At 35.5% G+C, this 23861-nt stretch overlaps 1 protein-coding gene and 2 long non-coding RNA genes across 4 annotated transcripts; 1 reads left to right on the forward strand and 2 right to left on the reverse strand.

Moving 5' to 3' along the window:
• Positions 1-678: 678 nt before the first annotated feature.
• On the reverse strand, positions 679-22569 carry LOC131327361 (sugar transporter ERD6-like 5). Of its 2 annotated transcripts, XM_058360489.1 has the most exons (18): positions 22204-22569; positions 16551-16613; positions 13420-13509; positions 11967-12026; positions 6548-6613; positions 6228-6293; positions 5776-5851; positions 5633-5697; positions 4543-4635; positions 4356-4436; positions 4095-4179; positions 3791-3834; positions 3042-3104; positions 2897-2956; positions 2756-2809; positions 1659-1718; positions 1266-1380; positions 679-1166 (listed from the first exon to the last, which is right to left on the reverse strand). In XM_058360489.1, the coding sequence occupies exons 1-18, from the start codon at positions 22375-22377 to the stop codon at positions 1045-1047; spliced, it is 1437 nt and encodes a 478-aa protein (XP_058216472.1). In that variant the 5' UTR covers positions 22378-22569; the 3' UTR covers positions 679-1044. The 2 variants fall into 2 exon arrangements, with proteins under 2 accessions (XP_058216472.1, XP_058216473.1); XM_058360490.1 differs by lacking the exons at positions 2756-2809; positions 2897-2956; positions 3042-3104 and having other exon boundaries at positions 22204-22457.
• LOC131327372 (uncharacterized) lies at positions 6633-10513 on the reverse strand. Its single transcript, XR_009200279.1, has 3 exons — positions 10504-10513; positions 8462-8560; positions 6633-6954 (listed from the first exon to the last, which is right to left on the reverse strand). It is a non-coding gene; the product is annotated as an uncharacterized LOC131327372 (long non-coding RNA).
• On the forward strand, positions 10504-11827 carry LOC131327373 (uncharacterized). The gene is made up of 2 exons (XR_009200280.1): positions 10504-11216; positions 11292-11827. It is a non-coding gene; the product is annotated as an uncharacterized LOC131327373 (long non-coding RNA).
• Positions 22570-23861: the final 1292 nt, after the last annotated feature.

Genomic DNA, 23861 nt, shown 5'->3' on the forward strand with positions numbered 1-23861 from the left:
GGGATTCACAATAAGTTTCTCTCTTGCGGAGTTTCCATCCACGCGGGATTCACAATAAATTTCTCTCTTGCGGCCTGGATGTCTGAGTTTAGAACTCACCCATGTTGCCACTAGAGCTGAGCTGCAGCACTAGGGGGTTTTCCTATTCATTTTGTTTCCCTAAACTTCTTCACTAAGCTTTCCATTTTTTCACTTACCTGATGCGAGCGAAGAGTTACAAGCTTGGTCACCATGTCTACGTTGAGAAGAAAAAAAGAAGCATGAAATGGAGATTGCGTTTTACCGGTTTTATGAGTGGCACGTAGCTAGCTGGGCAATACATTCGCACACATACTCACGTACACTTTTGGGGTGCATTCGCTATTCACACACACCTAGAGTCATCCACATGCGTAGTGCACATAGGGGTGAGGATTCAACGGAAATCTGATACGTACCGATTATATCATAAATAATCAACAAAACAGTGTTTTGTTTTGAAATCATTAATGTAAACTTGCTACATTCTATGACCAAGCATCTAAACTTGCGACATTCTCAAATGTTGAGATCTTGATATCGATTCTCTATTTTCCAAGAAAAATTAAGAAACTAAATAGGAAAAACTTTGGCATACATTCAATCTGCGAATTCACCATTTGAAAACAAGGGTGCACCGTATATCAGAATATATGTGCCTTTTTTTATCGCAAAAATAACATTTTATTAAGAAAAATTCACAAGGGTACATAGAATATACGTGCCTTCCAAAGAGTAATTTGCTAAGGTATTAAGGATTTCATGGGCCACGAGATTCGATGTTTCAAGATTCCCACATCATGCGGTTGGAAGCGCGGGGGGATGTTTTTTGGAGGACATGGAATCCGTGACTCTTACAAAACCATCACCTGGTGAGCTGAGGTCCAGAAGTTAAAGCTGTATGAAACAATTCATGAACTGAACCAGTAGACCAAATTCACAAGGCTTCCGGCTGAGTATCAAGCGGTAGAATGACACTGTTCATCAATTCGTGAGAGCTATTATTTGCGATTCAAAAACACATCTTTATGTGAAGAGGGTAAGTGATGCTTGTATTTCTTCTAGAGTTCGGCCCTTCGTTTCAGGCACCAGTTTTGCAACAAACACAACAGTTGAAGCACAAATTCCAGCAAGGATGAAAAATGTTCCTGAGCATTAACAACGAAATTACAATATCTCATCAACTCTTAAAGACGAGCATATTGGAGAGAGAGAGAGAGAGAGAGAGAGAGAGAGAGAGAGAGGACCTGCTGGGCTCCAGTCAAGGATGAAGATGTAACCATAAGAAACAACCCAAGCACTTGCCCAGTTGCAAAAAGTAATGAGGCTTCCAGCTGGACCCTTTATGTCTAGGGGAAGCATCTGAGAAATACAAAAACCTCCCCATTTTCAAGTATAAGCTAAGCTATTGAAACCACCCATTTTCAGTGTTAGGCAATGGTTAACGTTTCCAATTTTCCGTTCGAGGTGATGAGATTAAAAATAAGGACATCGTGATCCCTCACAAATGCGGTGGGCCCCATACTGAGCGTTTTGTGCTGGGCTTACCGTATTTGCATGAGAGTCGGTAACTTATAAAGAGCAATACGCAGTGTCAATAGCATTACTGTAAACTTCAATGTCACCGGCAGTTAACTTACCTCTGACACGACCACCCACGGTGTACTAGCCATTCCTGCTGAAAATGTTGCTACATATAACTGTAGATTGCACCAAAATAAAATGGATGAAAATAATGTAAACAATCAAGAAGTGTGATGCTCGATTTTACTCATTGACAGGTTCAACTTTGGTACAAACACAAGAAGTCAACAATAGACACGATAGAAGTTTTCATTACAACTAAATTCCCTGAGATTCACAGGATAATTGCACTGACCTCCCTTAGGTTTATGCAATTTCAGGAAGCCCCTGTCCGAATTGCGAAAGTATAATACCAATCGTTTACTTTCTCTAACAATACCAAAATTCCCCAATAAGTTCATTGGGGTTGTCTAACAATACGGGAAACCCTAATTTCTCCAAAATGTAAGTGGGACCGAGATAAAAATACAACAGCGAGATGGTGTCTGGCTAACTCCCCAGGGGTCAAAACACATGAAAACTGATTAAACATCTCATTTTAGTGCCCAAATTACCTCATGTGTTCTTACTATTGTCATCACTCATCAGTATATTATTGATAATATTATGCAGTGGAACTTTATTGTAGTTGGGTGAACAAACTCCTTGTGTTTTTAACCTAGGGCAACTTTTGTCATTTTATTGCCAAATCCAACACCATTTGGGAAGCCACATATATAACTCATCCGAAAATTTGTATACATAGCAGTGTACCCTCTGACAGCTAGCACATAAAAGCCTTGTTAGATCTTTATGACATGAATCCTAATATGGTTTGGTATAGCAGTGCAACCTCCAGAGCCAAATGTGATGTTCCTTCAATTGTCAGAAATCGGACCAAATAATGAATGGTAAAATGTTCAGTCATTATAATTAAGTTTACACTTGGTTTAAAAGAATCAAAATACTACGCATGTACTGATTTGCTATTCAATAAGGCTACATGCTTGCAGAACCACAAACACAAAGCCTTAAAGCATGCACTCCTTTAGCAGATGCTATTGCATACAAATAAGACTATCAAAATTATATATCATTTAACTACATTTTATTTCCATTTACTACTATATGAACCGGGGAAACGATATTATGCCAAAATTAACCCATTAAATACCTGTATGCCGCTGAACACCAATATCGCGGTGAGGTCCTTATTTAGGTTAAGATTCTGCTCATGGCAATTCAGAAATGATAATGTTTTAGGTACTTCAAATGTCACAAATTTATAAAAACTTGATTTGACCCTCAAAGCTACCTGCAAGAGGAATCCCAATCCTATAAGAAAGTTTGCCAGGCATGTTCCAGCCGCAGAAATCTGCAAAGAGCCCAATTCTATCATGTTTGTCTATCTCATTGAACTCTCAAATTTTACTGAATCTAATAGGCTCCGGCATTCTCACCATCCAGAGTGGTCGTCGTCCGGTTTTATCCATTAAGAGCAAACCCAAAACCGAAAATGGGATCTGCATAAGCATACGGTAAATAAGAAATAACCCTTAGGCCTTTGACTAGTACTTTATTTCATTTATAGAAACTTTTCAATGCAATAAATTTTTTCAGGTTTTGACACTTCAGTGCTACTTGTTTTCTACGTTCGATTCCAGTGCCGATTACTTTCTACCTTCAAGTATCCAGTTTTGATCCAACAATTTTTCAAACTTCTCTTCGGATCCGTTTGGATGAAGGTGCATTTGAAAGAAAGAGAGATAATGTTCAATCCTAACCCAAACAAAGAGAAAGAGAGAAAAAAAAAAAGATTCAGCTATAAGTGGCTTGTGAAACTAGACCGAAAAATGGATAAGAGGTGGAAATGATGAATCTATTTAGCTTATTCTGTAACTAGAGTCTTTAAAATGAAGAACTTTAAAAAAAATCAATGTCAAAACCCCAATGCAAACTAGCATATCTAAATTGAAGATAATCTCACAGAATAGTTATGTCACATCACTGGGCCTTCATTCACAATCCACATCTATCCAAACAGAACCTCATCTTGCTTGTGGATTTAAGGTCCTATCCTATCTAGTGAATTTGACATTTGAGGGTCTTTCAATCCTCTTCTAGGTTGGTATCCATTTCTATGTTATGCTTATCCTGTTTATCCATCAAAGAAAAATCCCATTGAAAAACAGTAGTAGAAAATTCATACCTGAACAATAGCCATTGTTGTAGTGCCTACGCTCACCGAGCAACCTATAAATCATACATTCGGATAGTTATATCATTAAATTCCAGTCATTTTAGGCTGTGTTTGGATGACGGACATGAGGATTATGGAAGAATAGAGAAAGTTAAAAGCAAAGATGAGAATATTAGGAAGTGAAAGAGCTAATCTGTCTTTGGCTTCCAGACTATCGTTTATGGTAATTTTTTTCACAACCTACGATCCAAACACAACCTTAGTCAATGAATGTAATTATGCAAGGAAAAATTACAAAAAGCTCTTAGTTTACCAGCAGCCTCATAAATGGAACTTGCATAGTAGGATATCCCAACGGTGCCTCCAAAAATCGCAAGTAACAGTAGACCAAATCCAATCTATGCAATTAATTTGGTTTGCTCGTAAGAAGCTGATTAAAAATATAATTGGACAAAATCTCATACTTGTGTTTTGTTTGGATCTTGAGTTTGTAGAGATACATGTGGAGAAAACAAGAATAGTAAAAATTAGCTTCACAAATCCCTTCTTCCTTAAGGTAAATGGAAAAGCCTACCGTAAGTGAATGAGCATATTTTCTCTGAAACATATCTAGAAATTTAGCCTTCGGGAGCTGCTGAACGATTTCAATATAATCCTGCCAAACAAAAGGACTTAGAAAAGAAACTCTCCAAAAATATTAATGCTTTTAATCTTATCGAAACTGACCTTTTGATTAATAACAAATTGAATTCTCATCTTACTCTGATGTCAGCTGCTTCTTGAGAAACGTCAGCATCTTTTCCCCTAAGGCGCCTTAAAGTTGCATCTAAATCCTTTTCTTTTCCAATCTTTACCTGCATATAGTTTCTCATCAACTGAGAATCCGGAACGTAGTTCTTTTCTTCATATACATATGATTCTATCTTTCTCAACGAAATAAAGGACCTGCATATAGTTTCTCATCAACTGATAATCCGGAACGTAGTTCTTTTCTTCATATACATATGATTCTATATTTCTCAACGAAATAAAGGAAAAGATGAAATGGAAACCAATTTTCGATCTTCATTCCATCAAAATTGGTTCCAACAAGCTTTTGTTTCACAATTCATCAAATTGAGGGGAACTCCCACAGCAGCATTAGTACAGTCTGTAGTCTGTACAGATAACATAAAATAAACTAAACATTCAATCCCTCTTTTTGTTTTCCAAAAAATTTGGCTGCGCAAATCTGAATGCCACATAATCAGAAAATTTTCTCCGATAAGCATCCATAAAACAAGAGTACATATGGTGTGAATTCACCTTATGCGTGGTGTGGGCCGCACAAAGAATGAGTTGGGTCCACAATCAGCATATTTGATCCCATTGTGGTGTCGGGTGGGTGAATGAATTTGATCCAGGTCAAGCTACCATACACACCATCTTTTTGGGTATATAGCATGCACCCCGTAACATTTTAACAAAAAGAGGTGTAACATTTCGAACCAAAGAAAAAGGCACAACATTTCATCATAAAGAGGGGTAACATTTCACCACAAAGAGGCGTAACATTTACCCTAATAGGCATGACACCAATAAAGTGTATACCATAAGCACCCTAACCATTAAAAAAAAAAAAACATTCAACAAAACAAGCCGTAACATTTCATGTAAAGAGGCATAACATTCACCAAACATAGGCATAACATTTCTCAGATGTAGAGGGTGTGTATTGAAGCATTTCCCAATTGATCCAGATGTTTTAAAGTCAAGATACTTCGTGGTATATCGTTTTGCCTACATAGCCCTGCCGCTGCTCAAGTATCAACAATTACACAAGCCTTCTAACAAATTTAGAACCGAACTCACCAGCCATCTTGGAGACTCTGGTATGAAGAATACGCCAACAACCTGAACCATACATGGTATAATTCCTGCAACCGGAACGGACATACAATATCAGATTATTAATTTTTGGAGAATAAATATTGAACAAGACAGCAACATGTTACCGATAATAGCCAAGGTACGCCAAGTGACAAGATTCCCAACGAAATACACCACTGATAAGCCACAACAATTCAGTAACTGTAGAAGTGTCAACGGATTTGTACATAAACAAAGAGTAACAAGCTTGTTTAGAAAAAGAAACATGTTGAAACAAAACACTTCTATTCAGAAAAAAATTAACGACTACTAAAGAGTAACAAGCTTGTTTAGCATCATTTACATTTCTTATTTTTAGTTCCGTTTACAAAAAAATTCTTGAGCAACTGTGAAGTTTTCTAAAACAAATCACTTTCAAAATACACACACACAAAAAAAGGATGTTTTGATTTAAAAGCGAAAATTGCACTTGTTTCAAACTTTCCAGTTTCCACTTTATTTTGTTGTCTATTGTTGGTGTTGTGAAAGTACAAAATGAAAACCTTCTATCTGAAAAAAGCATAGATTCAATTATTACCTGATTGGCTGCAGTAAATCCTCCGCGGGTATTTTTGGGAGAGATTTCACCAATATAGGCCGGTGCCTGATTGGCATTAGCAATGTTAGTTGTGTTAATATGCAATTTGCAATGCTAACGAGATCAAATAAGAAATATTGTTATCTGGTTGGAGTGGCCACCTACCCAAAAATAGGACATAACATGACCATCTTGTCTAGATTCTAGAATACAGGAGACAAAATATTAATGTGGCGAGTTCTATTTAAAGGGCACACTACATCATTGTATGTTTGTTTTAAATGGACAGACGAGAAGAGACAAGAAGAAAAATTATTCACCACGAAAGTTTGGAGGGCGATTCCAAATCCCAGTACAGCTCTTCCAATGTCGAGCATCCAAGCACCCTTTCAACAAACACTGAACATTTAACCATGCCGCAAATTCGGAATAACATATCCAAAAACATGAGAGAAAATAATAGCCAAGGTACAGTATAACTGTTCTGGTTTGTGTCATGTAAAAAAGTGGCACACACAGTCTGCATAATAGAACATGTCAACTGTAATTTGGTAGATGGAAGAGGAAACTTCAAATTAGAACCATAAGTTAAGTAGAACTCAATATCCCACTACTTTTAGGTTTCAATTCTCATCAACAAAGGTTGGAAGCCAGTTTTTCCATTATGTCAAATGGAACCCACAAAAGGGTTTAACCATCTCAAATTTGGACTTCATCGTCTCTGTTTCTGCATTCATGGCATGTATCTTGAATTTGCATCAGGGGAGATATCAAACCCGATTCAGAATGGCAACTTTAAGTACTCGAGAACAAAATGTAGACCGAGGCTTAGCTTATTTAGGAGCTACATAATATCGTCAATGACAGAATACAAATAACATTTGATTTACACTTCACTCTTCTACAAAGATACCAAAGCAGCCCCTTGATTAAAAAATAATTTCTGCAATGAAACTCACTATTCTAGAATTTGAATAATAATTAGCTGTGTAGAAATGCCCCCCGCTCTTTGAAACAAAAAAAAGAGAGGAGCTCTTCAAAAAAATAGAAATGGCCCCCCTTAACACATGGATTCAATTTGACCTAATCATATACCTTTTCCCGGCATTGTCATTCAATTATCTGCAATTATCAAAATTGGTAATGACCTCATTCCAATGATTTACAATAGGATAGCCCAGTCTACAGATAGCCTACGAGTTTAAATCATGATCAAAACAAAAACGCTTTTAAGATCCGGTGTTGAGAATTAAGCTACGCGTTCAAGCTCACCAACACACAAAACCCTCCATATATTGGAATGCTATGAATCAGAGAAAACACACAAGAGAAGATGAAAGCAAGAAAAGAAAGCAGAAGACACAGATATACAAGATTCGGCAACGTGCCTACTCCTCGGGACCTACCAGTTCACTATTGATCAATAGAGTACTCCCACAAGTTCTCTCTCAATAAGATGCAACAGCCTCTCTCAATGATGTTCTAGCACTAAAAAGGACTTGGGTTATTAAAAACATTATGTTCGCGTTACCACCGTCTGGACAACAACTTCTGCAACCCCCAGTTTGATTCTCTTCGTGGCAGTCCCGACGACCTTCCAACCCGTCCGGACAGTAACTGCTGCAAGCACCGAAATAGGCAACACACCTCAAGATGAAGTTTAGGCCATGTGTTGATCATCACCACCTCATGCAAGAAATTCATTACACAAGTCCTTGTGGTTTGAGGGCGAAAAGCATAGTTTTAAATAGCAGTAGCAATACAAGCATAGTGGTAGCGGGAGTATCGAATGATACGTGGCGGGAATCTGGTGTGGCGGTTGTGAATCTTTTAATATTATTTTTGGTGCCAAAGCTCATATAGCAGTCACGTAGCAGGCAAAATATAGGATACAAAACGATACTTAGCGGGAACTGCCGATACGGGTGTGAATTTGGGTAGCACCGGTGTAGCGGTACGGGAGGTCAAAAAACCACTACGTAGCGGCCGGTTTTTAAAACTGCGGCGAAAAGACAGCCACATCTCGTTCACCTAGAACTTAAGAGCTCACAACACAAAGTAGTGCTACGCAAATAGTATCTATTATGCATACATGCATATGCCCCATTCCATGAAAACTGTATATATCATGTTTCATGAAGCTTCAAATGACTTCAAAAGGCAATGATAAAGAAATCAAACATAAAACACTACAGATTCCCATAAAATAAACGGAGATGCGAGTGGAGACGTACTGTGAGAAGCAGATCGAGATTGTGTGCGTAAAATCGAAGAGCGCGAAGATAGTAGCGGAGAACGTGGTTTCCATTTTTCAGTCGATGAACTTGCTTTGCCTGATTCCCATAAAATAAACGGAGATGCGAGTGGAGTAGTACTATTTTTTTGGATTTTGAAAAAATCGTTTGCTTCACTCAAAAGGTCCTAGATGAATTAAATAGGATTAGTACGGAGGTGGGATCTGAAGGAGATATGATTAATAATCTCAAATGGGTGTTTGATTATACAAGTCGGACAGGGGGTGTGTGCTGTGCAGCTTCGTGCTGCACAGCGTGCTGCACGGCCTCCGGTGAGGCTTTTCCGGCATCGGTCCGACGATCGGAGACGTTCACCGCGTAGAGCTCGTCGAGTTCTACATGTGCGCCAAAAATTAGCTCGATCAAATATCGTTAAGATCCTCGTCCGAACATATATAACTTGAAAAAAATGGATTTAGTGGTTTTGATCCAGTGTTTCATATCCATTAGGATTCATTTTTTTTCAAGTTATATATGTTCGGATGAGACCCTTAATGATATTTGATCGAGCTGATTTTTCGTGCACGCATAGAATTTGACGAGCTCTACACGGTGAACGTCTCCGATCGTCAGATCGATGCCGGAAAAGCCTCTCAGGAGGCCGTGCAGCACGCTGTGCAGCACGAAGCTGCACAGCACACGCCCTCTGTCCATACAAGTCTGTCCCGTTCGGACAAATAAGTCACAGCGGCTTATTTTTTATCTTTATTTAAATTTTTTCCGTATCACTTAGCTTATTATCAATTTTTTGGAAATTATTGCATCCTCATAACAAGAGAAATCTAAAAAGTAAAAAAATTTGACCGAAATCCAATTGTTTTTGAATAAAGACGAAAAAATTGGCTTATTGATTTATTTTCGTCTTTATTCAAAAAAAATTAGATTTCGGTCAAAAAAATTTACTTTTTAGATTCTCTTGTCATGAGGATGCAATAATCTCCAAAAAATTGACAATAAGCCATGTGATACGAAAAAAATTTGAATAAGGACAAAAAATAAGCCACTTTGACTTATTTGTCCGAATTGAAATAACAGGGGATAGGAAAACAAATTGCATTTTTCAATAATATCCATGGGTGAAAAACCAAATTCTTGTGTATTTTGCCGATGCTACTTCGTAAGTCTCTGCGTATGTATTTTGCCCTTGATATTTGCATATGTATTTTTCCTAATTCAAGTTCTCCATGATTTCTACAAGCCACGAGAATGGATCCTAAACTTCTGAAGTTGGTAAGTGCTACGGTCACCGTACTAATCGCACATGTGTGGAGCTCATTCTGGGTCTTACAAAAATAGAAAAAAAAAATATCCACAAATTTTAAAATAATTTTTCATGAAACCTTGTAAAAAATTAACTCCAACGAATATCGGTAAGTATTTTTTCTGAATTCGTACGAACGAAATTGAGCAACTTAGCAATTTCACTCTACGAATTCAGAAAAAATACTTATCGATTCGTTGGAGCAGATTTTTTTATAAAGCCCCATAAGAAATTAAAATTTATAGATACTTTTTGTATTTTTGTGGAATCCGAGAGTGGCTCCACACGCATGCGGTGGACATGTGCAATGAGCCTAAACTTTCTGACAAACTCATAAGCTTCCACCACCCTCCCAACTATGCCTAACATGTCCGTAGTGCAAAAATGGTGTTCATATGAAGGCAGAAAAGCAAAGAAGCAAAACCTAGGATTTTTGAAGTACAGGTGGGTAAGTACTAATAGGGGTACTATTGTTATTAATAGAAAATATCATGGGCAAGGACGTCTTTTGCATCGCAGAGCTTGGGATAGGATTAGTGATACCTAGTAGAAGGTAGTATTGATAATCCCATGAATTGGGAGGATTGGTAATACCATTGTATTCCTAATCCCAACCCCTATTGTGCAATCAAACAAAGAGTTTAAAAGAACACCAGGATTAACAATTATATCCTAACCCCTAACTCACTTATCAAACATGGCCCTAGTATCGTACACAAACGATTTTATTGGCTCATCCCGGGTCCCGCAAAAATGATTTGAACTGCTCATTTTTATAAAGTAATTCTTTATGGTCTATGAAAAAATCAACTCATCAAATATTAGTAAAAGCTTTTTCAAAATTCGTAAGGTGAAATTGACTGGTTCGCCCTATGAATTTTAAAAAAGTCCTTACCGGTATCCGATTGAATTGATTTTTTACAAAGACCCATACAAAAATGTTTTATGTAAAATGAGTGGTTCAAATTATCTTTGCAGGACCTGAGGTGGGCCCAGCAAAATGGTACGTGCATAATATGTTCCTGTTTTGTTGTGCGCATAACACTTTTGATCTAGTTATTTTACATGAATAAAAGACAAAAAAAAAAAAGTGTCAATAGATAAAAGAGGAGTGTGAAAATTATTTCCTTCATTAGTAATGAGTTCTTTAAATTTATGAAAAAATCTTGAATTTTTCTTGCTAAATATGCATTTTTTTAAGTTCTCGTCTCACGAATTGAACAATTTACTATTTCTTTTTTATTTAGAGGTAAATGATTTTGACACTTCACTTTTTGATAATCACACTCTAAAATTTAGTGTTTTCCCTTCTAGACTTCTAGTGTTCAAAATACAATTAACTAACACAACGGAGAAGAGAGTCGCATCCTTCTTTGAATTCAATTTGTGGTAAGCTCCGGCGTCTGACGGCTTCTTGGAGGTGATGATGGTGAAGTTTCACCATAAGCAATAGCGACGACAACCGTGACGGTGGCGGCAGGCTTGGTGATTTCACTTGATTCGATGCAGATCTGCAAATTCTTTCAAAACCTAGTCTTGAGTGAACTCGTGAGCTTTCCACAATTGCTACTCTTCTTTTGTATTTTGGTTTTTTTATTTGTCTTTTATTATCAATTAAAATATTTCTACGTACTCAAAAATTGAAGCCCCTAGCCTCCGGTGCATATTTCGAGCGCGGTTGGCCTGAGTTAATTTGTTTTATAAAAGAGATAGTACATATTATGGATTTTAATTGGTTTTCATTTAGTTATTTTCATAATTTATTTATTAATTAATTGTGTTGACGAGAGGAATAAAAAAACTATAAAATCTATACAATGAGGTTGAAAGCAATCAAAATAATAGTCACAGACAATAAAAACAGTATTTTGAAAGATTTTTATTAGTTTTATAGACTTTGGTCATTATTTTTGCATTTTTTAGATAGCATTCATCAAGACGATAATCCAAATGTGAATCCGACAAAAACTCATCACGCAAACGATCAAAAAGACAGTGCCAACTGACAACAGTAAGTACTAATGTTTTTGTCCAAAGTTCCAAACACACCACAGTCAAACATTAGAAAAATGAAGTTGATCAAATATCTTACAGGGCAAAACAATATTTATTAGCTTTCAAAATAGACTGTTAATTGAATAAAAGAGAAAAAGAAGGAAAGGAAATTAGAAGAGTAGAAGAAACCTGTGCAAAAAGTATTGCAAGCCACCCTAAGATGAACCATGCTCCTGACAGCAACATTGTCTACACATCACAAAACACAACCAAATCTCATAATATAGCTTAATTAGAAGGCTACTGAAATGTCACTCCCTTTTATGTTAATGTCACTCCCTTGCAAATGTATTTTTTGTGCAAAAATACACTTGCAGAGGAGTGGCGTTAACAAAAAAGGGAGTGACATAATCATTTCCCAATTTAGAAACTCGGCATTAGATTTGGCTTAGATACTTATGCTCACGCGCGCAGAACCAGATAGATATCTGTGTGCCTCTCTAATATAATTGAATTTTTTTTTTCTCCTCTTTGCGATTGTCATAATATTTGTCATGAGAAAAATAGCTCTAACCGTTTACTGTTTGAAGGCAAATATGTTCGATCTGATTGTTAATTACTAGTATGTATCTTTCATGTAGTTTATTTATTTCTTAAAAAATTAATTAACACATAAACAAGACCGTACAAAGTAAACAACTTCATTTCGTGGATATGTCCTGGGCCTTCTATCGTTTTGTTGAAAGGTACGGATATTTTGGCCTAATAAGAGCCAAATGGCTTATTTTTTGTACTTATTCAAAAAAAAATTTGCATTTGTTAGTTTTTCATCGATTTTTTTAACATTATTACTTCGTCTTGACGAGAGGAATCAAAAAAGCAAAAATTACAATCGAAACCTATTTTTTTTAAATAAAGACGAAAAATTTAGCTTATTGGCTTATTTTTGTTATATTTAAAAATAATGGGTTTCGATCTTAATTTTTTACTTTTAGATTACTCTCGTCATGACAAAGCAATATTCCTCAAAAAATCGACGAACAATTAACAAATGCTGAAAAAAAAAATTGATATGGACAAAAAAAAAAAACCAATGGGCGTATTAGGCCGAAGTAGAGTACTAGCCCAATGATAGACATCCTATATACTCTCATGCACAAAACTTTATCCCCCGATCGGCTAAATAAGTCAACTGGTTTATTTTTTTTGTCCTTATTCAAAAAAAAATCGTATTTGTTACTTTTTCGTCATTTTTTGGGGATTATTGCATCATCATGGCGAGAGGAATCTAAAAAGTAAAAAATTATGATCGAAATTCATTTTTTTGGAATAAAGATGAAAAATTGGCTTATTGGCTTATTTTTGTCTTTGTTCAAAAAAATTAGGTTTCGATCGTAATTTTTTACTTTTTACATTCCTCTCGTCATAACGAAGCAATAATCCCCAAAAAAATTGACGAAAAACTAATAAATATGAAAAAAAATTTGAATAAGGACAAAAAAATAAGCCGTTCGACTTATTTAGCCGAACAAATTTAACTAATAAGTTAAATTTTTTGATAATGATGTCTGGAGATATTTTTATTGATTTTTTGATAATGATGTCTGGAGATAAAGAGGGGAGACTTTTAAGATCAACTTACAAATCTCCGGCCAATGAGATCTGCTACTTTGCCACTCACTGTTGCACCTACCATTCCTCCAATTGTCAACATTGATCCGAATAAAGAGTACTGCACAAAAGGAGAAGATTGTGATAGTTTAAGGGGCAATTTGCAATATGCAATTATTGCAAAAAATATCCAGTGCTCTTTCGACGCCGTCACATGCTGCCTCGTGCAACCTTTTTCCACTACATATTCCCGTAAGAATTAAGTGGTGCTCCATGCTCCTTTTCCACCGTACATTGCCGTAAGGCCTAAAAAAAGTTGTATGAATCCCGCTATGATGTGTGATGAACATTAAAAGAGCTAGCCAGGGAATTGAATAACTACTCAATTAACAAGCCCAAGGGAATTGCGAAAATCAATTTGGGGAATGCGAAAAAAACTCCCCTAATTCTATAGCCACATATAAACACTGACACAAACTCACTCGCATCATATGTGGGCCCTCCCCCCACACACCGGAGATGTGTGGCGCATGTGTGGACACACGTGATATGGGAGAATTTTGTGTTATTGTTTGTGTGTTGATTGTAAAATTATTGTTGATTCAGGCTGTTAAAATTTTTAATGCTTTTGAGTTTTGACCAAAAAAAAAAAATGACGTAAACGCAAGAAGTTCAAAATAAATGGGTCAAATAATCGGAGCATGATTCATACAAATATTTTAGACCCCCGTTCGTTTTAGGTTTTTGAATTCTAATCATTATCTTATATATTTCTTTTCATTCATTACTCTTATTTTTTTCTATTTCTTTTCAATTATTACTCTATTTCTCTCCATACTCGTTACTTATAAATCAAAATCTAAAATTCCAAAACGAACGGCCCTTTAAGAACCACGGAAAGAGTTCCTGTCCATATGGTTCTCCTACACCCAGGCTCCGTTCCGGAACGTGAAATAAGTACTTATTTTTTAAAAAGGCAATTTCAAGCTCAAAAATGATGGGCTTATTGAAATCTAAAAATATGCACTATAGATCTTGTTTAAAAGATCTTATTGAGATCTTTAATATGGTGCAAAAAAAATCAAAAAATTATTTTTCATTTACATTATTTTTTAATTTAAAAATGTGAAATAAGTACTTATTTTTTAAGAAGATGTTCTGGAACGGACTGGCAAGCGACCTCTATCATTGTCCTAGGAGCTAGGGACCACATCGACAATTAGTATTTTCCCTTTCTACAATGAGGGTTGTCAAATCATTTTTTCTATATTAAAGTCACTTCATTGGTTAGCATCGATCAATTCTATAGGAAGTCAGGTCACCCATGGAACTACTATTACGCCTGCTTATCGATAACTTGCACGTTATTTTTCGATAGCTAACCGTTTGATCAATTTATCGTTAAATGTAACATTTATTTGATTTGGACGCGTTATTTGTCTTTAACGTGTGCATTATGGCTTTAATTACCAATTTTAATATTTTTCATCAATGAAGTTCTTATTCTTTCCTGAAACCAAAAAAAAACCCTTTTATCAAATCAACATGTTAGCGAAGTGGATTAATTTTTCTCTTCGGCTAAAACCCCATCAATTTCGTCAAATAACCCATCTCTCTTAAATCACCCAGCAATTTTCTAGTTTTAGATTTAATTTCTGGAATTTATACGTGCTGATGGGACTTTACAAAGACATAACCAAAGATTGGCTACCAGAGGCCACGGCCACCCCCAATTTGAAAAAACCATATACTTTACCAAAAATGTTCTTTGACATACAAGAATTAACATGTCCCCCATCATGTGTCACATACGAAAGAATTTGGATAGGAGTAATAAATTTGAACCACTTTCTTACACGTTTTGTTTTCCCTATGGGATAAAAAGTCCATCACTCATCTCCCGGACCACAAAAAGAAAGACTAACCAATCACCTCAAATTTTTTGTCTACTGGATATTAATTTAACATTAAACTCAAAAAAACTAACTTTAAAATTTTGTTATCGCGTTATAGCCGCTGCATGTATGAAATTTCAGTTCCGTCCCTGTGATTTTATATAACCATGTGATGATTTTAGGACTAAACTTTTATGGATCCGATGGCCGTAGCGGTAATGGAGATGCATGGGATCGATGAATGGAGAGAACACGGAGAGAGACAAAGAGAGGACATGTGTTGGTATTAGTGACCACATTTGAGTATCATGTGATGTGTCACCAATATATTGCTAGAATATGTCTCATTTGTCATGCATGCAGTAGAGCACATTCTACCGATCAAGCCAAAACGTAGTAGATACTACTAGATAAAGAGGTGAAGTAAATAGTACTCTTTCCGTTCCAAAATAAATATCCAGTTTCGCAAAATGAGAACTTAAAAATAATATGAATTTTTCAAGAAAAATTCAATTTTTTTTCAACTATTTACTAGATAGCCATGAGTACTTTTTTTCATTTGCGGAAAAAGTTGGAATTTTTTTCTTGTAGAAAATTTATCATTTTTATAAGTCCTCGTTTTGCAGATCGGACATTTATTTTGAGACGGGGTGGTGGTAGATACTCCCGTTTAATTGGGAAGGTGGTACTATCAGGGTTCAAGCATGGTAATCAATCGTTAAATGAGGTGGGACCGGAGGCTAAAATGTATCTGTGATGGATCATTGGATCAATGACGTGAAGTTTCTAAATACCCACCTTATTATTATCCAACTCTATCCATACCACATTCCACGTGTTAAAATTCTACTGCCTGGAAGAACGGCTATTTTGTTCACATCTGAGCCGTCTATTGCGGAAATGGATGGGACAAACAAGAGACAACAAGGTTCTCGAGTTCACAAAGACCACCTTGATCTCATTCCGATAATTCACTTACTAATCGATATATTTAGCATAAAGTTGAAACTAAGTCCCAAGATTAGTCCGGTCGATTGGTGAAGAGTTTCTCAACCACAATCAGATATCACGACGTAGAGGGAGACAAAATTATGCGAACCGTTGTATAGTGTTGGTTTCCTTCACATCCTCTGTTTGTGTGGATTTAAGAAACAAAAAGGTTCTAGCTACTTATTAAATCAAAAAGACAGAGAAAAAAAGAAAGAAAAAGGGTTCTATCTGGGTACATGCAAACATTGCTGTAATCAGAGAAAATGAAAATACTTACAGCTGCAGTAGACAGGCCTAGGTCACTCCTTATGCCAGATTCAGCCTGAGACGAAAATCCAGCCTGCAAGAAAAAGTTGCATTAAAACATTTTTTTCCATCGGTATATTAAGATGTAACGGTATCGAAAGCTCAAAAACCGATATGCATATGTTGTTATTACGAGACGTGATAGCTGATATACTAAAACCATGCGTAGCACACCATACATGAATAACGAGACAACATACACCGATACACGATCGAGTTAATTGAAACTTGAAAGAAACTTGAAAAAAGTACTATTTGGGAAAAACAAAGGGAAATGATTTTGCCACTCCTTTTTTTTGTTAACGTCACTTCCCTACAAGTGTATTTTTGCACCAAAAATACACTTGCAGAGGAGTAGCGTTAACAAAAAATAGAGTGGCAAAATCCGTAACCAAAACAAATAGTATTGATTTGTATATACCATAAGTGTTTGTGTACCATAAAACAAATACTCCTACATCATACTTCATTTCGTTTGTGATTTGAGTAGTATTTTTGAATAATAAGTAGAGAGAGAAATAAGAATAATGATTGAAGAAAAAAAGGTAAAAAGTAGAGAGAGATAAAATGAGAAATATGAGTAATGATTGAAAAGTTAGAAAAAGAAATGAGATTAATGATTGAGTTGAGAAATATTTTTTGAATGGTTTTGCTGCATACTGCCTAGTGGGCATTCTAGATATGGGTCCCAAAGGGTCATAGTTTTGACACTTGTCCCTGCAATGCACAGTAATATATGACGGTGTAAATAACATAAAGGTTTGCATTGAAAAGACAATGGTAGCCCTATTTCGATTTTAAATTACAATACTACCAAGCAATTCTTAGGCAGCAACCGACATAAAGGTTTGCATTTAAAATTTGCCTTCAGATTTCAGCGATGCTTATTTGTTTAGGGTTTGAACTGTGGAAATCTTTAAATCCTCTGTTATCTAGACCGAGATTGGCTCTTATGTACCGGTGTTATCGCGGGGTCTGCTTAGACGGTAAATGCCTAAGATCGACGTTTAGGTTACTTTGGTTATTTCCTGTATCTGTTTTGGAATCTGTTTGCCCGATGGGCTTGTGTTGAATGAATGACTGTTTTCAAAAAAAAAAAAAAAAAAACTTTGAATGCTCTGCTACCACAAAAAAAAAAAAAAAAAGGAGGTTGGTGTGGTTTTTTTTTTTTTTTTGGTTAAGCAGAAAATCATGCATTAATTTAAATGATCAAAGTCAACAAGTCAGATAAACGGCATTCATAAAAGTTCAAAAAGACTACAAGAGTCGTAGACTAAATCCTAAGATGATAAAAGGTCTTTGCACACATATTCTAATAGACAGGTCATGCATAAATTTTTTGAAAAATGATTTGAAGTGTTTATTTTTCTTAAGATGATCTGAACTGTTTATTTTTCTTAAATTTTTTTTATGGGGTTCAGTAAAAAAAATCAGCTCAATCGAATATCAGAAACAATTTTTTCAAAATTTGTAGGGCAAACAATCCAATTTCAAAAAGTTTTTATTGATACTCCCTCCGTCCCTTATTTATAGTCCGGTATTCTATTTTGGGCTGTCCCTTAATAAGTGTCTATTTTGTAAAGTTAGTGGGTGAATTGTCTATTTTGTCCCTAAAAGTAGATTCCATTTTAAAAAGTAAGTGAGTAAAAGTGTAATGATGATGGGTAAGTAGGGAAAGTGGAGGAAAAAGTTGATGTGAAAGGTATAATGATGATGTCTTTTTAATAAGTTGGAATTACGAATCAGGACACTTAAAAAGGGACGGAGGGAGTATTTGATTGAGTTCATTTTTTACAGGAATCCATAAAAATATTTTACGAAAATACGCAGCTGAGATCTGATCTTTTTTATGAGAATTGGAGTGGGCTCCAGAAAAATGGATTGAGAAGTAAAATCGGGTCCAAGTAAAAAAGAAAAAAAAAAGAAGTAAAATCGGGGTGCAAAGCACCATCTGATAAATAAAAAGTACAGAGTAGTTGAACAAATGAGAAAGAAAAAAGCAATCAAAAGTAGCTGATTTCTTTTCAAAGTTCAAATAAAATAATATATATGTTTTAAGGTTAAAATTGGCATTTTCAGAAATATGACAGCTAGTGTCCCATAGGTTCACAGAAAAAAAAAGAATAAAAAAAAGTAAAAAGCTGATAAATTGTACTTTTCGGAACAGTTGGAAGAATTATCCCGTGTCAAGGCAATGCCCACTGGGTCCATGAGAGTGGACCACGAAAAACTAATCAATGGGCCAAATTAAAATTAATGGTTGGATCATTGATTTTTTTTTTAGTGGTCCATTTTTTTTTGGACCATTGATTTCTTTTTCGTGATCAACTTTCATGCTCTCCTTTTATGGATCCTAACACTTTTGTTTTATATTTCGGATCATTAGAGTAATAATTTTTGTACCTCATGTTATCAGATTCCGTTCCTGTTTCTAAAAAAAGGAATTTTTAGAAAAAGAAGGTAATTTTAACCTAAAAAATCACGTGTTTACGCAAATAATTTTCATACCAATATGGATTTTGTTTGATAGATCTCATTGAGACCTTTTAAACGATGCAAGAAAAAGGTGCATTAAAACATTTTTTTTCCATCGGTATATTAAGATGCAACGGTATCGAAAGCTTAGAAACCGATATGCATCTGTTGTTATTACGAGACGTGATAGCCGATATACTAAAACCTTGCGTAGTACATCATACGTACATGAATAAAGAGACAACATACACACCGATACATAATCGAGTTAATTGAAACTTGAAAGAAACCTGAAAAAAGTACTATTTGGGAAAAACAAAGGGAAATAATTTTGTCACTCATTTTTTTGTTAACAGCACTCTCCTACAAGTGTATTTTTGCACCGAAAATAACCTTACAGGAGAATGACGTTAACAAAAAAAGAGAGTAACAAAATCATCAAGCCAAAACAAATAGTACTGATTTGTATATACCATAAATGTTTGTGTACCATAAAATAAATACTCCTGCATCTTATAAGAGTCTGAAGCAAATAAGGAGAAAAGTGGGGCAGTCTTTTTTGCTTTCATGGGCCAGGCGCAGTTTACGGCCAGTAGGCCACCATTCGGAAAAGCATCGCAAAACGTTCTTTTTGTATTTGGAAAATGACAGGGTCCATGAAAGTGGATCACGAAAAATTAATCAAGGGTCCAAATTGAAATTAATGGTCCAAATTTATAATGAATTTTATAAATTTGAACCATTAATTTTTCTTTTTCCGTGGTCTATTTCTTTTTGGACCATTGATTTTTTTTTCGTGGTCCACTTTCATGCTTTCATTTTATTGATCCTAACTCTTTTGTTTTATATTTCGGATTATTAGAGTAATAATTTTTGTACTTCATGTTATTAGTATTTTAAACTTTTCTTTGAAGTGTCTTAAATTACGCACGCCACAGCACTACAAGACAGAATTTTAGTACGTGCATTTATAGAAGGTGATGTGCAGGAATTATTTCTTTACATTTATTTTAGAAGTTCTCCTATATATATATACACACACTAGGGTTTACCCGTGCCTAAAGGCACGACGTAACGTGAGATCTAATTAATAGCACTTGTGCAATTAATCTTGTTTGAAAGAAACATGGAGAGTCGTAGAATTTATGAAGTAAATCAATGTTAGGATTTATAGTGAGATAAGATTCAAAAACTATTCTCTCTTATTATGTAGATATATAAAGACACACATATTGGGCATCGAAAGAAGGGAAAAGTGCAGCGAAGAATTGATTTATACTCACTCCGTCCAAAATTCTTTGTCCGGTCCGCAAAATGGAGTATTAAAAATAATGCAATTTTTTCAAGAAAAAATTTAAACTTTTTTCACAAATTAAAAATACTCATTGATATCTAGTAAGTCGTTGAAAAACTTTTGATTTTTTCTTGCAAAAATTGTATTATTTTTAACACTCCATTTTGCAGACCGGACAAAAAATTTGGAACGGAGGGAGTATGTGGTAATTAGATTATTTCTTAGAAATTGCACCCAAAAAAGTTTTCATAGTTTTTTTTTTTTTTTTTTTTTGGGGGGGGGCGGGGGGGTGTCAATCGATAGGAGAGATTATTGTCATCATGCATGAATTACAAAGTACAAACCTAGGATACGATATTAATTTAATTATAAGAGTTCATGAGATAACCAAGCCCAACAACTTAATCAACACAAGAAATTAATAAGTCCATCCTATGGAAGGAAAAAAGAAAGAACGGAAAAATCCCTCTATAGAAAGAATACCCACACACAATTGGAAAGATTCGAGTTCCTGACCTTTTATACAGTGAGATCGATGTAAGAGTCCCGATCAACATTATGATCACATGTCCTTGGGAAATTTGGGTGTTTCGGTTTCTAAAAAAATGAACTTTCAGAAAATGAAGGTAATTTCAAGCTTAAAAATTATGTATTTACGCAAATAATTTTTCTATTAATATGGATATTGTTTGATAGATCTCATTGAAATCTTTTAAACGGTGTAAAAAAAATTAAAAAACTATTTTTCATTTTTATTTATATTTGAGTTTGAAATTACCTTCTTTTTGAAAAGAAAGATTTAGAAAGAAAGCGGAACGGGACAGTAAGTACAAAATAGGAAGTTGGTCTATAGGTCATAGTCCGGAATTGAATTTCCAAACGGAGCACATGCAAAAAAATCCAACCTAGAAAACGATCCAACCCGCCAATTAAAAAAACCCGATCCGACCCAATCAGAGAGGTTAATTATTATCATGGGTATCTATTGGGGAGCTAATTGTTTTCTAATCTTGAATTTTATATTGCAAATTATAGATTTTTGAATTATAACGAGAATTTGTATAATTGTTTAGATGATATGGGCGAAATCTATTTTCTAAAAGGTTTTGGTGAGTCAAAGTATGATTAGAATCAAAACAGGCCTTATATGGAGGCTTTATTAATAACGAGAACTGTACAATAGGTGGAGAAATGGGGAATTATCAATTATGGTGAGGTTATAGACTCTGGAAGAGATTATAAATTCTTTATTGTTATTATGGTTATAATCCGAACCATGCATTATAATTCGAACTGTTCAACTTGTAAGGCTCGTAGTGTAAAATATTAAAAATTAACTTGATTGAATATTGATAGACCAATCAAAAGTTGAATCTTAGTTTATAAAAAAATGGATGGTCTCATCCTGGCAAGTTAAAACTTTCCACGACCGTCCGGTTTAATAAACCAAAATCTAAAAATTTTGATACAGTTATCGATGTCCGGTGAAGTTAATTTTTTGAAATGAGAATACTACTCTGTGGGCCCTAAGATATAAGATGAACTGTTTCAAATTGACAATTCACGCACCGTGGAACCCAAAACGGTGGTGATAGAAAACCCATAGTTTTGCTGCAAGCAGAAGGAATTTATTAATCTTCACTCTGGAAATAGGGTTAAGTAATTGCTCCTATCACTCAAGAGAACAATTATCTGGGTCTGTAATACGAAAAAAACACATTCATCCATGATCCATGTACAGTATATTATTATATACTAAAATAGTAGTATTTTTGTTCTTGTTGTTCACCTAGCCTCAATGGATGTATATATGTGAGCATATATATATATATATATATTCAAGTATAGAGCTTACAGCAAACCCGTAGCTGAATGAACCGACGACCGCGACGGAGGTGCTGAAAACAACCACAGCCGTGACGGAGGAGGACGATATTCCGCCTTCCGCAGCCTCGCCTCTGCTGCCCCCGTCTGGGTCTTCAATCTTTTCTTCCAAAAGCAAACGCCTATTAACCTGTCCATCCTCCATACTCTCTCCCTCTCTCCCTCTCTCTCTCTCTCTCTGTGTGTGTATATCAGTATATATATATATATGGTTCTGTCTTGTACTCCGTACTTTGATGAAGGGAGATTAGCTAAAAATAGAAACTAAGTCTAATGACATTTTACCGTCCCTGAGATTACACTTCACCGATTTGGTAGGTGGGATTGGTAGTTGAGCTATCCCCACCACCACCACACACACACACCCCCCCCCCCCCCCCCCCCCCCCCCCCCCCCCCCCGCTCTCTCTCTCTCTCAATTCAGAGTAGAGCCGTAAGAGGTTATAAGAATGTAACACTGTATGTTTGCGGCATTATTCTCCTGCCTACGAGAATAACTTATCCACGGCGCTCCGCCGATAAGTTATCACGAAACTCAATTTCGACTGTCTAAAACACTTTTAGACAGTCGAGATTAAACGTTTCAATGAATAATTTATTCACGGATCTTCCGTGAATAAGTTATTCTCATTACCTACTCCATTTGTGTACTAGTATCTTTATCTTATGAGAAATTCTTGGTTGCAAATCGGGTACCGACGGGTGGGTTGTCCAAAAATACAACCGGCGGTCTGGATTGAAAGTACCGAAAGAATTTTTTTTTTAAAAAAAAGAAAAAGTGTGTTTCAATCCGATCTGCCGATTGCATTTTTGGACGGCCCGAATGTTCGCATCGGATACCACATCAGCCATACCTTATTTGCACTCAAGAATTTCTCGGGAATTGGATCCTTTCTGCGAAATTATATATATTTATGGACTGTCATGTACGCCCATTCCTTTCCAGGCTTCATATTTGATATAATAGAAAACGATATTTCATTTTGATAATAGAGACAGGAATCTTCTCCATATTATCACTTACTTATCGAAAAAAAAATAAAATAAGATAATAGAGACAGCCACACAGGGTTCTGTATCCAGATTACTTTGAGGCTTGTCTCGATCGGATCTGATCACAATGTAGATCGGAGCAACCTAAATTTTGGAACAAATTTGTATTTTCGTATATGACCTTAATTAATGATAAAAATTCATTTTCGGCGAGATAAATGCGTTTCAGAACTATATTAAATGATATCCGACTAACACGAATTTTAACGGGACCGAGATCATCAAAGTGAACTCGGGAAGGGCCCAGAATTAGTGTCAGTCCCGACATTTGGGTTGTCCAAGTCTGACCCCGAACTTGATTGTCCACCTACCATTGTCATCATAAAAAATAAAAAATAAGCATACAAGTTAAAACAAAATTACATTGGTGCTTTTAGCTAGCTAGAATTACATCGAAACAATCAAATTCATAATGCAACCCCGATTAATCGTTTATAGTGCTTTTGATTAGTACGATCCAATATTCAAAGAAAACAACTTCTCCTTACATGATTTAGGGGAGGAAGGAAGCCAAAGAAACTGAATTTGATTGAACTTTAATTGAACACATATAATAAAGAAATAAAGCCAAGCATTA

This window comes from Rhododendron vialii, chromosome 5a (assembly GCF_030253575.1).
Source record: "Rhododendron vialii isolate Sample 1 chromosome 5a, ASM3025357v1".
NCBI classification, from domain to species: domain Eukaryota; kingdom Viridiplantae; phylum Streptophyta; class Magnoliopsida; order Ericales; family Ericaceae; genus Rhododendron; species Rhododendron vialii.

Bases quoted from the DNA above. Each gene is read 5' to 3' on its own strand.
- LOC131327361 (XM_058360489.1), bottom strand. From the start codon at position 22,377: ATGGAGGATGGACAGGTTAATAGGCGTTTGCTTTTGGAAGAAAAGATT. The intron at 3,835-4,094 runs GTAAACTAAGAG...TATGATTTATAG, and splicing joins TTCCATTTATGAGGCTGCTG to GTTGCTCGGTGAGCGTAGGC. The intron at 2,810-2,896 runs GTAGCTTTGAGG...TGCCATGAGCAG, and splicing joins GATTGGGATTCCTCTTGCAG to AATCTTAACCTAAATAAGGA.